The following is a 15,270-nucleotide window of genomic DNA, read 5'->3' on the forward strand; positions in this document are numbered from 1 at the left end:
TTTTCGATGCAGTCACTTTATTGCCGTCCGATCACCATCAGACGGTTTAAATAAATACGGTAAAAAATACAGTTGTTAAATCATAATCGTCCGATCAAAATGACCGACTGCACGCAAAATTCGACTGCACGGAATCCGGGTCCATATTTCTAAGTACCGGTACTCTGGTCTAACAAAAAAAAAATAATTAAATCATAAATATCCAAATTCGAAAACCAAAACCAGAGTAGGAAAGAAAGTCCATAGGCTGCTCCTCCTGCTTAAAAGGCAAAAAAGTACATATACAGCCCATCGTTTCACTTTCACTTTCCTATCATTTTCCAAAACCACTATCTTTCTTTCTTTCTTCTTCAACAATCCACTGTGTCTTACTCTCAACTCTCACACATTTCTTCTTATTCTTCTTCCTCTCACTGTATCACTCTTTAACTACACTCACAACATAACACTAACAAATCATCACCATCATGCACAAAACCGATTCTGCTTCAACCTTAGGCCCAGGTGGCCTAGACTTAACTCAAGCATTCTTCAAACCAATCTCAAACGCAGCACCACCATCTCCCACCAAACGCCACAACAAAATCTCCGTCATCGGCGCCGGAAACGTCGGAATGGCCATTGCTCAAACCATCCTAACTCAAGACCTCACCGACGAGCTAGTCATCGTCGATAACAAACCCGACAAACTCCGCGGCGAGATGCTCGATCTTCAACACGCTGCTGCTTTTCTCCCTCGCGTTAAGATCAACTCATCTGTTGAATACTCTGTCACTGATGGATCTGATCTCTGTATTGTCACTGCTGGTGCTAGACAGAATCCTGGTGAGTCTAGGCTTAACCTTCTTCAGAGGAATCTTGATTTGTTTAAGACGATTATACCCCCTTTGGCTCGGTATTCGCCGGAAACGGTTCTTGTTATTGTTTCTAATCCTGTTGATGTTCTTACCTATATTGCTTGGAAGCTTTCTGGGTTTCCGTCTAATCGGATTATCGGGTCGGGTACTAATTTGGACTCGTCTCGGTTTCGTTTTCTTATTGCTGATCACCTTCAGGTCAACGCTCAGGATGTTCAGGTCATTATCAATTCTCATTTTCTTTTTATTTTCCCGTTTTTTTTTCCTTCAATTTTTTTTTTTTGGTTTTCACCCTTTGGTTCCTAGGGAAGGTGCCCTAGTAAGTTCGGGGCGAGATCTGGCATCAAGTGGTTCCAATCCCCTCCCAAATGCAGTTGCGGGGATCAAACCGTGGTTCTCCCTACCAAGTTCAGCGCCAATCACCACCAAACCACCAAACCAACTAACATTTGGTTTTTTCCTTCAATTTTCGTGAAATAAGTTTTGTGGTGTCTTTCATGATGAATTGATGATATGTTAGATATTAGATGATTTTAAGTAAGTTTTTGTTAGCTTAACTAGTTTGAGCTAGATCCTCTAAAGTGAGTGATTCACCAGCCATTAATGACTGATATTTGAAAATTGTTTGAAACAGTAATACAAAATATGTTGCCTTTTAGAGTAAAAGATTTTCGACCTGTTTGGTGTCGGTTTGACACAAACAAAGGGAAAACAAATACGATTGGCTCAAAATTCAACTCATCTGTTTTTTCTTGTTTTTATTGAGTAGGCGTCAATTAGGTTACCGTTTCATTGGTAAAAATGAGGAGACTATGGACGATATTTAAGTAATGGTCGATTATTATGGGCCATTTATCAAGTTGGCATCATAGAAGAAACCTACGAGTTATGACATTAAAGAACATAGATTGCCGAATATAGAGATCAATAGAACTTATAAACAAATTTGTAGATATAATGATATGTCGTCCCTGAGTGTCACCCTAGTAGCGAGAGCTTCACTTTATAATTTCAAGACATGGAGTTCAAATTCCATATGGGAGAGTTGTAAATTGGCAATTAGTAGAACTGTTTTTTGTAGATACATGTTTAAGTTGAAACATAATGTGTTAACTCAATATTTCTAATCTATTAAATGATGGAATGACTGAATTGATTGATGATCTTTAGGAGTTTAAGTTCAAGGATTATTTTTCATTTCGTATATTTTGGGACCAATTGTCCCATAATTACAATTTTGAGGATGATGTAAACGTTTTTTCACTCTTAGTTTTAATGGTTGTTTGAAATGAACACTAGTAGTAATGATTTTTTTATGACTTTTGTGTATACTAACTATACTAATACTGATCTAATAGAAAGTGAGAAAGTTTGAAGTGTGAAATAAAGTGTTATTGGTCTGCAGGCATGCATAGTAGGGGAGCACGGGGATAGTTCAGTGGCATTGTGGTCTAGCATTAGCGTTGGGGGTGTTCCTATACTCAGTTTTTTGGAGAATCAACAGATTGCATATGAGAAAGAAACACTGGAGAATATACACAAGACAGTGATAAACAGTGCTTATGAAGTCATCAGTCTGAAAGGCTACACTTCATGGGCCATCGGGTACTCAGTGGCTAGCTTGGCTCGGTCAATTATTAGGGACCAAAGGAAGATTCACCCTGTGTCTGTTCTTGCTAAGGGCTTTTATGGCATAGGTGATGTTGAAGTGTTTTTGAGCTTGCCAGCACAGCTTGGAAGAGGAGGGGTTCTTGGTGTAACCAATGTGCACATGAATGAAGAGGAGGAACAAAGGTTAAGGGATTCTGCTAAAACCATCATGGAGGTTCAGACTCAATTGGGGATTTAAATGTGTCCCTCTAATAGACTCACTAACTACGGTTTTGTTTGTCATTTACGTTTTCCATGGCTTTCTTCCACTGCAAGTGTTTTTTGTTTATTACTTGCTTGCATCCAAAATGGTGGCTGCATTCAGATCTTGTGATATGTGTGTGCTTTGTAGTGTTTAATTTAACCAGACAAATTTCAAAATTTCTGTATAATTGTAGTCTTTGTGCCTCTTCTTAGTTCACCATGTATGGTAGTTTAATGCAACAATGAAACAGTTTTTGTTCGTTGGACTTGACTTCTATAAAATCATTAAGGTAAATAAAGGAATTATAGTTTGTTTTTTATTTTTATCTTTTAATTAAAACGTTCGTTAGTTTTGTTAGATTAATATTTTTTTCTTCTTCTTCCGGGGTTGAACTCGAGACCTCAACTATTTTTAACCCTTAACTAAAATCAGTTGACAATTGGGTCAATTAATTATTTCATTACGAGTTCGATTTCCGACTCTCTCAATTTAGTGATATGATGTGACACAGGTGGTAAGGAGTTCGTTAATTATTTGATTTTTCATTAATAAATGTTGTATATAGTGATGACATGTCTGTTAAATGTATTGTTGGCTCTTTTGGTCGTAAAGGGAATGACACAACATTTGAAAAATAAAGAGGGCAATCATGCCTTGTTGAAGAAGATGAAAGGAAGAGAAAAGCGTAACTGAATCATAACAAATTTTCTATTTTGTTTCTTTTATTTTCCAACAGTTTACAAGAGTTAAAGTCCTCATATATATAGAGTGACTTGGGTGTACTTATCTTATCCTAATTGGATACTTAACCATAGTATTATATCTAATCCTATGATTACAAGATATACACTTACACACCCCCCTCAAGCTCATTGAGAGTCCCTCACATTGAGCTTGGACCTTATGCTAAGAAATTTGTCTGTTGAGATTGGCTTGGTGAGGATGTCAGCCAGCTGAGTGGTGCCTGGGATATGGAGCACAGTAAGTTGTTTAGCTATGACTTTCTCCCTGACAAAGAAGAGATCAATTTCCATATGTTTTGTCCTTGAGTGGAGGACAGGGTTGTGAGCCAACAAGACTGCTGATTGGTTGTCACAGTAGACTGTAGGTGTAGTGAAGGGAACTGTGAGCTCTTTTAAGAGAGTTTGTAACCATAAGACATCTGCAGTTATTTGAGCAAGACTTCTGTACTCAGCTTCTGTGCTGGATCTGGCTACAACTTGCTGCTTTCTTGACCACCATGATATTAAGTTTGGGCCAAAGAAAATTGCAGCACCAGATGTTGATCTTCTATCATCAGGATCAGAGGCCCAATCAGCATCACAGAAGGCTCTTAAAGAGAGGGGATGATTGATGTTTGCAGGGAAGAGCCTGAGGCCAAGGTGAGAAGTACCTTTGAGATATCTGAGAATTCGTTTTACTGCTACCCAATGAGATTCCAAAGGAGCCGACATGAACTGGCACACTTTGTTGACAGCAAATGATATTTCAGGCCTAGATATAGTAGCATACTGTAGAGAGCCTACAACAGATCTGTATAGAGTAGCATCATTCATGTTGTCAGATCCTATTTTTGACAGTTTGCAGCTAGACATCATGGGAGTGGCAATAGGGTTAGAATCAAGCATATTAGTTTTGATTAGCAGATCCTTGATATATTTTGTTTGAGTGAGCAGTAGAGATCCATCTGAAAGATTTTTGACTTCAATGCCTAGAAAATATTCAAGTTCTCCCAGTTGTTTTAGACTAAAAACAGAGTCTAGTTTGTTTACTAGATGTTGAACCAGATCTGGAGAACTGCCTGTGATGATTATATCATCAACATATACAAGTAGATAAACAATTTGACAGTTCTTTGAGTAAATGAACAAAGACGGATCACATTTACTTGCCTTAAAACCAAACTGAATGAGAGTGGAGGTGAGCTTGTCAAACCACTGCCTGGGGGCTTGTTTTAAGCCATAAAGTGCCTTGTTTAGTTTGCATACAAGGCTGGAATCTTTTTCTTCAAAACCCTGAGGCTGAACCATATAAACCTCTTCATCTAATGAACCATTCAGGAAGGCATTGTTTATGTCTAGCTGCTTCAGAGGCCATTTGTAGGAGATGGCTAAAGATAATATAAGCCTAATGGTGGCAGGTTTAATAACTGGGGAAAAGGTTTCATTGAAGTCAAATCCTGGTTTTTGATGGAAACCTTTTGCCACAAGTCTGGCTTTGTATTTGTTTATAGAGCCATCTGGGTTTTCTTTTGTTCTAAATACCCATTTGCAGCCAATAGCACTTCTGTTAGGAGGAAGAGAAACCAGTGTCCAAGTTTGATTTCTTTGAAGGGCATCAAATTCATCCTTCATTGCATTATACCACTGTGGAATGGATAATGCTTGTTTAACTGTTTTTGGTTCAGTGTGGGTGAGAAGAAGGGTGGGATTTTGTTTGGGCAAAACAATACCAGATTTTGATCTTGTTTGCATTGTGTGTGTGTTAGTAGATTTGTTGGGTGGGGTACTTTTCTGTATGTCAGAGGCATTAGTGGTGATCTGTGTTGTGTTGGAATTATTAGAATTAGGTGAGTTTTCAGGTATAGTAGATACATATGGAGGTTGGCTGAGGGCAGTAGCTGATGATTCTTGACACTGAACAGTGTTATTTAAAGTAGCTAACTGACTGTGATTGTGATTTCCTATAGGAAGAGTAGAAATGGGTATATCAGGTACAGGACTAGGTAATGTAGTGTTTTTCATTGGTGAAGGGAACAAGAATTGATAAGGAAATCTATACTCATTGAACAATACATCTTTTGATATAAAAATTTTTCCACTTGGAGACAGACACTTATAACCTTTGTGAGTGTTGGAATAGCCCATAAAAATACACTCATGAGAACGAAAGTCAAGTTTGTGAGAATTGTAGGGTCTTAATAGAGGAAAACAGGCACAACCAAAGACTTTTAATGAATGATAATCTGGAATTTTGTTAAACAAAACAGTGTAGGGAATTTTAAAGCTTAAAGCAGCAGTTGGTAATCTGTTAATGAGATGAACAGCAGTTAAGAAGGCATGATCCCAGTAAGTGATAGGAAGATTAGCTTGACTAAGGAGAGTTAGGCCAAGATCGACAACATGCCGGTGTTTTCTCTCTACCACCCCATTTTGATGGTGTGTATGAGGGCAAATTAGCCTATGAGAGACACCAAGTTCAGATAAAATTTTTGTAAAGGGTCTAAATTCACCCCCCCAATCAGTTTGTAAGGACTTGAGAGAGCAGCCTAATTGTAATTCAGCCATTGTTTTGAATTGTTTGAAAACAGTTAAGGCTTCAGATTTGGATTTGAGCAAATAAATCCAAGTGTATTTTGAAAAGGCATCTATGAAAGTGATATAATAGTGATAACCTAAAGAGGAAGTGGAGGGTGCAGGACCCCATAGATCACTAAAGACTAGTTCTAAAGGATGTGAGTACACAGTTTGAGATGGAGGAGAGTGTAACCTGTGGGCTTTGCCCATACAACAAGCAGTACAAAGCAAAGAAACATCATTATCATTATTTTGAAAGGAAATATTACACAATTTTAAGGCTGATTTGAGAGTTTGGTTGTTTGGGTGACCAAGCCTCAAATGCCACATATGCTGAGAATTTAAAGACACACTAGAACTAGAAACATTAGAATTTGAAGTGACACTACAAACAATAGGCCTATGTAAAGTAGAAGCGGTAGAAGACTTAGCAGGAATTATAGAGATGTTGGAGAAGGAGTATAGACCATCAGCACCAACATTGCCTTGAAGGAGGATCTCTTTAGTGTCCTGTGATTTCACAAGGCAATGATTAGCGTGAAACTCAAAGAAAACATTATTGTCTTTAGCAAATTGACTAACACTAATTAGATTTTTGGTGATGGTAGGTACATGTAATAGGTTATGTAAGGCTAGGTGAGTTTGTGTGTGATTTGGGGAGGGAAATACACTAGAACCAGTAGATAAAACAGTTAGACAGTGTCCATTACCCATAAAAAGCTGGTCTGTAGCAGAGAATGGGGAGTGCTGTTGAATGTTCTTTGGATCTGCAGTTACATGATATGAGGCTCCTGAGTCTGGATACCATGCATTTGAGGGATTGTAGGGCATTACATTAGCAAGCATGGCTGTGGGTGGAGCAAAAGGTGCTGCAGGTCTGGGATGAGAGCTAGCACCTGGCCACATGGGGAAGTTAGGGAAGCCATAACCATAGTTTCTACCAAAGCCGGGAGGAAATTTTTGCCCTGAATAAGGACTATAAGCCTCTTGAAAGTATCCTGGTGGTGGTGCTTGAGGAAAGTTTTGAGAATTTGCAGGATTTTGAGGTTGATAATTAGGATCATTTCTGTGCCAGCAATCAAGAGCAGTGTGATTTGGTTTGAAACATATTTGGCATTGAGTATTGGAGGTGTTGTTATTGTTGTTATTGTTACTGGTTCTACCTCCTCCATTTCGGCCACCACGACCCTTAGAATTTCTGTTTCCTCTGCCACGAGAGTTACCAAAATTAGGGTTGTGGTGAGGATCTTGACTAAAAGTGTTATTGATTGAGGGTTGAACAGTATTTTGGTCTTGCACAGGTGCATCTGTGGTTTGAGTTTGAGCAATATTGATCGAAGCAGCATCTTCAAGGGTCCTCTTTTTGCCCTTTTCTAAGCGTGCTTCATGAGCAAGAAGCAGAGCTTCAACTTCATTCATGTCAATGATATCAAACTTGCTTTCAATGACAGAGATGACAGAATTGAAATCAGTAGGTAAACCCTCTAAGATCACATCCAAATGTTGATTCAGTGGGAGAGGATCCCCAATTGAAACAAGATTGTCAATTAAGAGACGAATACGCAAGAGATACTCCTTAACAGTTTTGTTTTCTAGGGTTGTAGAACGCAATTCAACACGTAATTGACGAGCTTTTGCACGTAGTTGTTGATGAAAATAGGAAAGAATCTTACCCCATAGCTCGTATGTGTGATGACAACCGAGAAATCGAGTGAGAATTTCACTGCTGAGTGTTGATTGAAGCCAAGATAGTAACATCTGGTCTTTCTTGCGCCAAGAACGATAGTTAGGGTTGAGTGTTGCTGTAATACGATCCGTTTCGGTGAGAAATCGAGGCGGAATATGAGGATCAACGAGGAAATCATCAAGATCGTGTGCGTTGATGTATGGTTCGACTTGTTGCCGCCATAGATGAAGTTTTTCTCGCCGAGTTTTTCTGTGATTCGGAGCGTGAAATTGAGATCATTCTTGCGATGATCCGTTTCGTTTTCACGAAGGGTTTGCAGCGGAGGTGGATTGAGAATACCGGCGTCGATGTGAGGTTCTTGCGACGCCATTGAAGCGGTTGGAGAAGCCATGGATGAACCAGGGTGTTAATCTGATACCATGTTGAAGAAGATGAAAGGAAGAGAAAAGCGTAACTGAATCATAACAAATTTTCTATTTTGTTTCTTTTATTTTCCAACAGTTTACAAGAGTTAAAGTCCTCATATATATAGAGTGACTTGGGTGTACTTATCTTATCCTAATTGGATACTTAACCATAGTATTATATCTAATCCTATGATTACAAGATATACACTTACATGCCTTAATTCTTGATCGACTTTCCTTCTCTTTGTTGACATGTTATCTCATTCTCTACAATGTCGTGTCTTCTTGAAGTAGAATGAGGTTAGACTTTGCGAACAATGTATGGTGACCAAGACTCGTGGTGTTCAAGGATGATGAATGGCTTAGATTCTAACTTTTAGGATTGGTTTATTTCAAGGGTTGTAACTTGTAACCTTAACTGCTCCTCATATCATGTAGGATATCGTCTAGTTCAGGTACTACTCCACTAGATTGTTAATGACATATCCGAGGTCTAGAATCGTTTGACCTAGTAAAAAAACATGTGTTACTTCACGGCCCTTCAAGATTGTATTCAGATCACGAACTATAATATTTGGGTACAAAGTATTAGTGAGTCGAACACAACAAACCAAGTTGTGAAGTGAAATTGTGATGGTTCTATGAAATAGCGACCATCACACAAATCAAACCAATTTAAATCATCACCAAATCTATTTTCTCACACAAGAATAATCAAGTCTGTGTCTGTCAACAATACATTTACCAAACACATTATCACCATCGACTGTATTTAGTAACAAACATTTGCAAATTGATGGATTTGATAATTTTTTACAAAGGTGGACACTAAATTGAAATATTTATAATCTCAAAGACCAAACTAAAAGCGTCTTACAAAATCATATACCATTTTAATTGTCAATACCACATTTAACAAACACATCATCAACATGCACAATGTTTAATAATAGCCATTCACAGAAGAAATTTTTTGAGAAACAATTTATATAGTCAAAAACTAAATTGAAATATTCACATTCCTTTGAGACCAAATCGAGAATGTACTTTGAAAAATGAGAGGGTACGTAGAAAGAAATTAAGGGGTATGCATAGTAAGAAGCCCTAAAATTATTTAGGAGAGAAATGAAGATCCATTTCCAATCCAACCCGCTTGATTAAAAACGATAGAAAAAACAATCCCAAAACGATGTCGTTTGGACTGTGTGTTGCAGTAACATAAAATTAAGCAAAATAATAATCACAGAAATTGAACAAGGAAGAAGAAGAAGAAGAAGAATCTAAGCAATAATCAAAATAACGAAATCATGGCAGGTAGATTAACAAACGTCGCATCACAAATCTTAGGCGGAAACGGCGTCGTTCACCGATCTGTAGCTTCCTCTCTCCGCCTCCGCTCCGGCATGGGTCTCCCCGTCGGCAAACACTATGTCCCAGACAAACCCGTTCGTTTCCTTTAACCTAACCTATTCAATTCGATTTTCATTTCAATTTTCGTAGAATCATGAATACTAATCTCAATTTTCGAATTTCGGTTTTGTTGATTTCAGCTTCCTATGAATGAAGAACTAACTTGGGACAATGGTACCGCATATCCAGAACCTTGTATAGATCGCATTGCTGATACTGTTGGAAAGGTAAAACCTAAGGGAATTTAGGATATAGTAATTGTAGTTTGAATGTATGAAGTTGATGATTTTTGCTTTGAAATTATTAGTATGAAGCATTGGCTTGGCTATGTGGAGGATTAAGCTGTTTTGCTGGTTTGGGATTATTGGCTGTATGGAATGATAAAGCTTCCAAGACACCATTTGTAAGTCGTTTTCAATTTTTTGGTTCCATTTTTCTATCTATTGAGGTTATAGGATGTTTGCTTATTCCATTTCTGTAAAATTTGTTCATAAAATGCTATATGTTATGTTGATTGTTATCGTCATTGATGAATGTTGGAACTTTGATGTGTTTTAAGCTTGATTGAATTGGATATTATTGTTCTCATTTCTTGCTTGTGGGATAGATGTATTTGGAGTTATTTGTTGGCATATTTTGTTATGATTCTTTGGTGCATTGTCTATGGTTAATTGGTAATCATCTGATAATGGCGTGAAGTGACCGAGGTCAATTTTTTACTGAATATGATACATCCAAGACATAGAATTTGTTCTAGACATATATAAATGATCATAAATGAAAATGATGGTTTTGAAAAAGAGGGTGTTCACGAGTGTGGAAATACAGGTCAGAAACTAGGATTAAACGAAGATGAGCATAGAAACGAAACAAAAAATTTAACAGAGATCTGCGTGAATTGAGACTTATGGGCAAGTACTGGGTAGTATCCAGCAAGTAATAGGTGTGCTGAAACAGGGGGAATGAACAGAGACCCATGGACCATGGTGCAAAAAACTGCTTGGCTGGAAACAATGCTGGTGATTAGTTGGTTATTGGTTGGTTCAAAACAATGGTCAGCTGCATTTAGCACAAAGGATAATATGTTTCTGTGGGAAATATATGTATTTTTTACTTGTGTTCAAATTTATGTTACAACATTCATCATTAAAGGTGCAACCTGAACACCTTATAGTGTGGCCTTGGGCGGGTTGGGGCATTCCACTCCAGCACTATAATGGCTTCCTTGTGTGCTACTGACTAGTCTGTTATCTCGTGGAATGGGGCACCTTGTTTGATGTGCACTAATGGAAATAAAAATAGTTGAGTTACATCACAACTTTTTAATTTGTTGACGATTTGGTGGTTGATGCATATGGCTGGTTGTTTCGAGCGAAGGAAAAGGTAAATAGGATGAAGGAATAGAAAGAAGTGGAGTTGGGGTAGTGAAGGAGACTTAAGAAAGTGAGCTATTAAGATAAGGATTTTTTTAAGATAATATGTTGTGTGAAACCAAAACTTGTCCCCTGAAAAATTGAGTAACAAATTTCAATTTTTTTTGTCATGAGTGTCATCCTTTGTTTGTTCTGTCTTCTGACTATTTCTAAAATAAAAAATGGAACACGTATTATTGTTTTGTCTTCATTATTTAACAAATCAAATGCATCCCAAGGTTGTCATATTCTTAGGTTCTACCTATGATTTGGCAGGAAAAATAGTAGACATAGCAAAACATGATATCTTAATTCTTAACATAGAAAATATGATATCTTAATTCTTAAGATAGAAGGTGAGATCTCACCTATCATAAGCAGGAGTAAGAATAAGAAGTTTCAAGCTGGGGATTGTAATAAATGAAAACGAGAGATTTATATCACTTATTGCATGCACATATTTATTTATTCTCTGTATTATCATGACCATGTGGGTGCACTCTTATGTCATATTCATTCCTCACAAGTCACAATGACACTTGACTTTGTACTTTATAATATTAAGTAACTTGCTGTGATAGTGAATGTTAATCTTTTGTCACTACAATATTCCAAATAACGTGGCCCTTATAACCGAGGTAAGAAATATTGTACTCAGAAGCACGAGGGCCTGTAAGCCAGGGAATTGCAGTATCCATTCCTCCCAGCACCTAAGTTGAAGCTCTAGAGTCTGGACATCATCTGGCAATTGTAAAACTAAGTACCTGTTTGGTTCTGCGTTTGACACTGCTAAACGCGAGTTTGGAAGGTGAAAACGCGATTCAGAAGTTTGCAAATATGTTTGGGTTTCATTTTAAAAATCAATTCAACCAAGCAAACGTGATTCTACTGGAAGCTACTATTCCTGGCTTCTGCGTCTAACTGAAATCGATTCTCCCACAAATCAATTCGAATTATCTGTTTTGCCCTTTCAACATGACCATATGCCTTCTTTACGGTTGTTTATGGCCTCCTGTGTTAAGTTTCCAACTTTGTAAAACTCCCTTTAGGTTAGAGATGAAGGAGAAATTGGGTTTGCCTTTCACAACCCAGCCCACTAACAATAACAAATCAATTTTTTATTTTGAAAAAGAAAAACAAATTATAAAGTGTCCCTAGGTCAGAGATAGAAGAGAGATTGGGCCCTCTTTTTTTTTTTTATTACTATTAAAGTGTCCATTTGTATTTTTTTACCATTCAAATAGAAATTGAGCCCTTTTTTAGTTAAAACAAATGCAAATACAAAAAAAAAAAGAGTCTATTAAATTTACTGTAAAAAAAAAGAGTTTATTAAATTTAAATATCATATTTTTATTACAATAAATAGGCCCATTTTTTGATATAATTAATATCACATTTTATTGAATATTTTTCTACCAATCTATTATTTTTGTATTAAATTTTAATAATTATCTATAATAAAAATAAAATATATATTTTTAAATACTAGCAAAACCCATTTTGGTAATTGCACATCCAAAAGCAATTATTAATCAAACTATCCAAACAATGAGTTCATGAAAATCACTTTTACACAAAAGTATCCAAACATAAATCAATTTAACTCAACTCACTTTTAACCAAAATCAATTCTATCAAACTCAATTATTGCCACTGCATAACCAAACCCACACTAAATGTCAAACTTTTAGTTGAGCTCATTGCAATATGTAACAGCCAATGTCAGATGTTTTGTTGTGGGTTTAGTCGCTCTGTAGTATAGAAGAAGGGTTAACTTTAGTGGGCTTCTGCATTTCAGAGCTGGGTTATTGCCATATTCAGATACTAGCAAAACACGTATTGAATCAGGATAGAGATCATTCAAGATTTTGCAAAACATGCAGAGTCACGTATTTCCACTGTCTGTAACAACATAATAAGTAGAGCCGTACGTCACATTGAAGTTGTGACTGAATGGTTTAAAATTAAGAAAGCTTTTATAAATATTTTATATGCTTTCTGGGGAGTAAGCCACATGGCCACAAAATTATGAATTGTGATATGTTTGTGTATTGTGCTCTGGTCGGGTTGGGTTCGGTCTGCTGTCGAAAACTGGTTTGGTATGGATGAGAAGAAAATTAAGCTGGTGTAAGTTTCGTTGATTTTTGAGTTGGGGCAGTTGAAATCCACAAAACCTGACACAATTTCTTAATTTCTATGTTTCTTTTAATTTTGAACTACACCTGGTTTAAAAAACATAAGTATATTCGTAGAGGTCATTCGATGACTCAACCTGATTAAAACCAACTTTATCAGGTTGCACAAAATAATTTATCAAACCTGAACTGATCGGACCCAGCTACACTACATCCATGGCTATTTTGGGTGATAGGAATTTTCTTCATTATTCATCCTTGCATTTAAATAGTATCAACAATTGCCATATGGTAGTGTGCATGGCAACTATGTTCAATTTAGTGGCAAGTTGGAAGCCTGCAATATAACTGCTGATAGAATCCAAGTTTTGCTCAGTAGAATTACAACTAACATACAGTATAAGTTTAGATGTCTCATTAACTCCCTTATTTTTCCCATTTATGATTATCATCTAAAAGGTCTGATTCTTGGATCCTTATGTAGTTTATCAATAAATTTAACATGGACATGGGTTGGCTCTATTGCATAATGTTTGTTTTTGTTTATGGTGCGTTGGCATAGAATTGCTATTGAATAATGCATCCCAATCTCTATCCTTTTAAAGATGAGCTGTTGCTATAAAATTTAAGGTCTATGATTACCAGATATAGAGCTGAACTTGTGATTTGAGTTTGAATTGGAGATTGATGGAAAGAGGAGTGATAGAGGTGTATTTCATCTACAGTTGTTTGGTTAAAACAGTTAGTTCAGTTTCGTTTCTTCTACTGTTTCCTCCACTGTAATCAAGTATTACTAATTTATAGTAACAAGGCCGATTCCTTCTTCGTTCTCCTGATAGTATGGTATCAGCAATTTATCTCTCAGCAAGTTCTTGACCTTGCTTTGTCACATCTGTTGATTGAGGTTCTTCATTTTCAATGCATTTGCTGTTCTTCATTTTCTTGACCTTGCTGTTCTTCATTTTCTTGACCTTGCTGTTCTCAAATATTTACCTTCAGATATCCTAGTTTAATTCTGGTTTCTCAACCATTGTCTGGTCTGAACTGTTTTATGGAGCCTTCCATTGAAGGTGACTCTGATAGCCAAAAAGATTTGGCTTTGCTGATGGCGGGCTATATTCAATTTCCTGATGTACCTGCTGTTCAGCTTTTCTCAATTTGGCAAGGAACACCAATTTTGTTGTTTCCTGACTCCTTGATTCTAAAAATATTACTTCCAGTGCTCGTTTGCTCCAATTCTGCAGCAAAGATTTGGAGTGACCTGCGTGAAATATTTCAGCAAAAGAATTGCCCATTTTTTCAATTGAAGGATAAATTGACGGAGCCTATACCATGGTTCGCTTATTTTGAACCAATATTTCAAAATGCTGAAAGGCATTTGGGAAGAACAAGCGCCCTCCGAAAGTTCGTCAGCATTCCTGCACTAGCTGCATCTTTGAAGTCACTTTAACTATTCTTAATTTTTAACCCGAGGCTATGTTAATTACTTTTCCACATGTTTTTGGTTGAATTTAAATGAAAGTTAGCCTGCTAGACCATTGAGTTTCATGGTCTGTATAACCTCCATGTATCCCAATTATAATCATGCTTAGAGTCAAGGCTATGCATATTTTGTTTGATAATTTCTTGGCATGCAATGCTACTTTCTCTAGATATTTAGTACTTTATGCTGATAGATTTTTATATTATTTTTTGTCAGGCACCCAAAGTATATCCATATGACAATCTGCGAGTGGAGCTTGGTGGTGAACCATAGGTAGATCAAAGGCAATAATGGGATGTGAACTTGTTTTATATATTGTTCTTTTCTGTTCATTTGTACTCTTGTTTGGTTCAAAATAATGGATTGTGAAAGGCTTACTGAACCAAGTATAGGGATTGAAGAGCCGAATCCGGTTTAGTTCTTTTGACCACTCTCATGCTTCTGTTGGCTATATTGAGTTGGCCATTATTCTGCAAAATTTATCTACACTTTATGGAACTGAGGATAATCTTACAAGATTAGAAAAACCGAACCTTCGTAAGCTTTGTTCTTTGGAGGTTGCTTTTCCTACCCCAACAACCACCATATTTTGCTGTACTTTTGGAAACATGAGATTTTTTTTAATAATAAGGGCGGTGTGAAAAGTAAAGTCATAGTTCCTTACCCCTACCTCTTTCATGGTTTGTTGCATGTAAAGCCCAAACCATCCTTAGTGAAACCTCACAAAA

General features: G+C 36.9%; 2 protein-coding genes across 3 annotated transcripts; both read left to right on the forward strand.

The window, feature by feature from the left end:
- Positions 1–209: 209 nt before the first annotated feature.
- On the forward strand, positions 210–3,361 carry LOC123884611 (L-lactate dehydrogenase A-like). Of its 2 annotated transcripts, XR_006800881.1 has the most exons (3): positions 210–1,076; positions 2,263–2,787; positions 3,311–3,361. XR_006800881.1 is itself a non-coding variant. In XM_045933747.1 (2 exons), exons 1-2 carry the CDS (start codon positions 468–470, stop codon positions 2,704–2,706), a joined length of 1,053 nt encoding a protein of 350 aa, XP_045789703.1. In that variant the 5' UTR covers positions 210–467; the 3' UTR covers positions 2,707–2,977. The 2 variants fall into 2 exon arrangements, 1 of the variants encoding a protein (XP_045789703.1); XM_045933747.1 differs by lacking the exon at positions 3,311–3,361 and having other exon boundaries at positions 2,263–2,977.
- A 5,968-nt stretch (positions 3,362–9,329) lies between these two features.
- Positions 9,330–15,044, forward strand: LOC123887066 (NADH dehydrogenase [ubiquinone] 1 beta subcomplex subunit 8, mitochondrial). The gene is made up of 4 exons (XM_045936339.1): positions 9,330–9,547; positions 9,653–9,739; positions 9,820–9,915; positions 14,759–15,044. Exons 1-4 carry the CDS (start codon positions 9,410–9,412, stop codon positions 14,813–14,815), a joined length of 378 nt encoding a protein of 125 aa, XP_045792295.1. The 5' UTR covers positions 9,330–9,409; the 3' UTR covers positions 14,816–15,044.
- Positions 15,045–15,270: the final 226 nt, after the last annotated feature.

This window comes from Trifolium pratense, linkage group LG5 (assembly GCF_020283565.1).
Source record: "Trifolium pratense cultivar HEN17-A07 linkage group LG5, ARS_RC_1.1, whole genome shotgun sequence".
In the NCBI taxonomy this organism is placed as follows: domain Eukaryota; kingdom Viridiplantae; phylum Streptophyta; class Magnoliopsida; order Fabales; family Fabaceae; genus Trifolium; species Trifolium pratense.

Excerpts from the sequence above, each read along its gene's own strand:
- LOC123884611 (XM_045933747.1), top strand. The coding sequence starts at position 468 with ATGCACAAAACCGATTCTGCTTCAACCTTAGGCCCAGGTGGCCTAGAC. Across the intron at positions 1,077-2,262 it reads TCAACGCTCAGGATGTTCAG|GCATGCATAGTAGGGGAGCA; the intron begins GTCATTATCAAT and ends ATTGGTCTGCAG.
- LOC123887066 (XM_045936339.1), top strand. The coding sequence starts at position 9,410 with ATGGCAGGTAGATTAACAAACGTCGCATCACAAATCTTAGGCGGAAAC. Across the intron at positions 9,548-9,652 it reads ACTATGTCCCAGACAAACCC|CTTCCTATGAATGAAGAACT; the intron begins GTTCGTTTCCTT and ends TGTTGATTTCAG. Across the intron at positions 9,740-9,819 it reads TTGCTGATACTGTTGGAAAG|TATGAAGCATTGGCTTGGCT; the intron begins GTAAAACCTAAG and ends TGAAATTATTAG.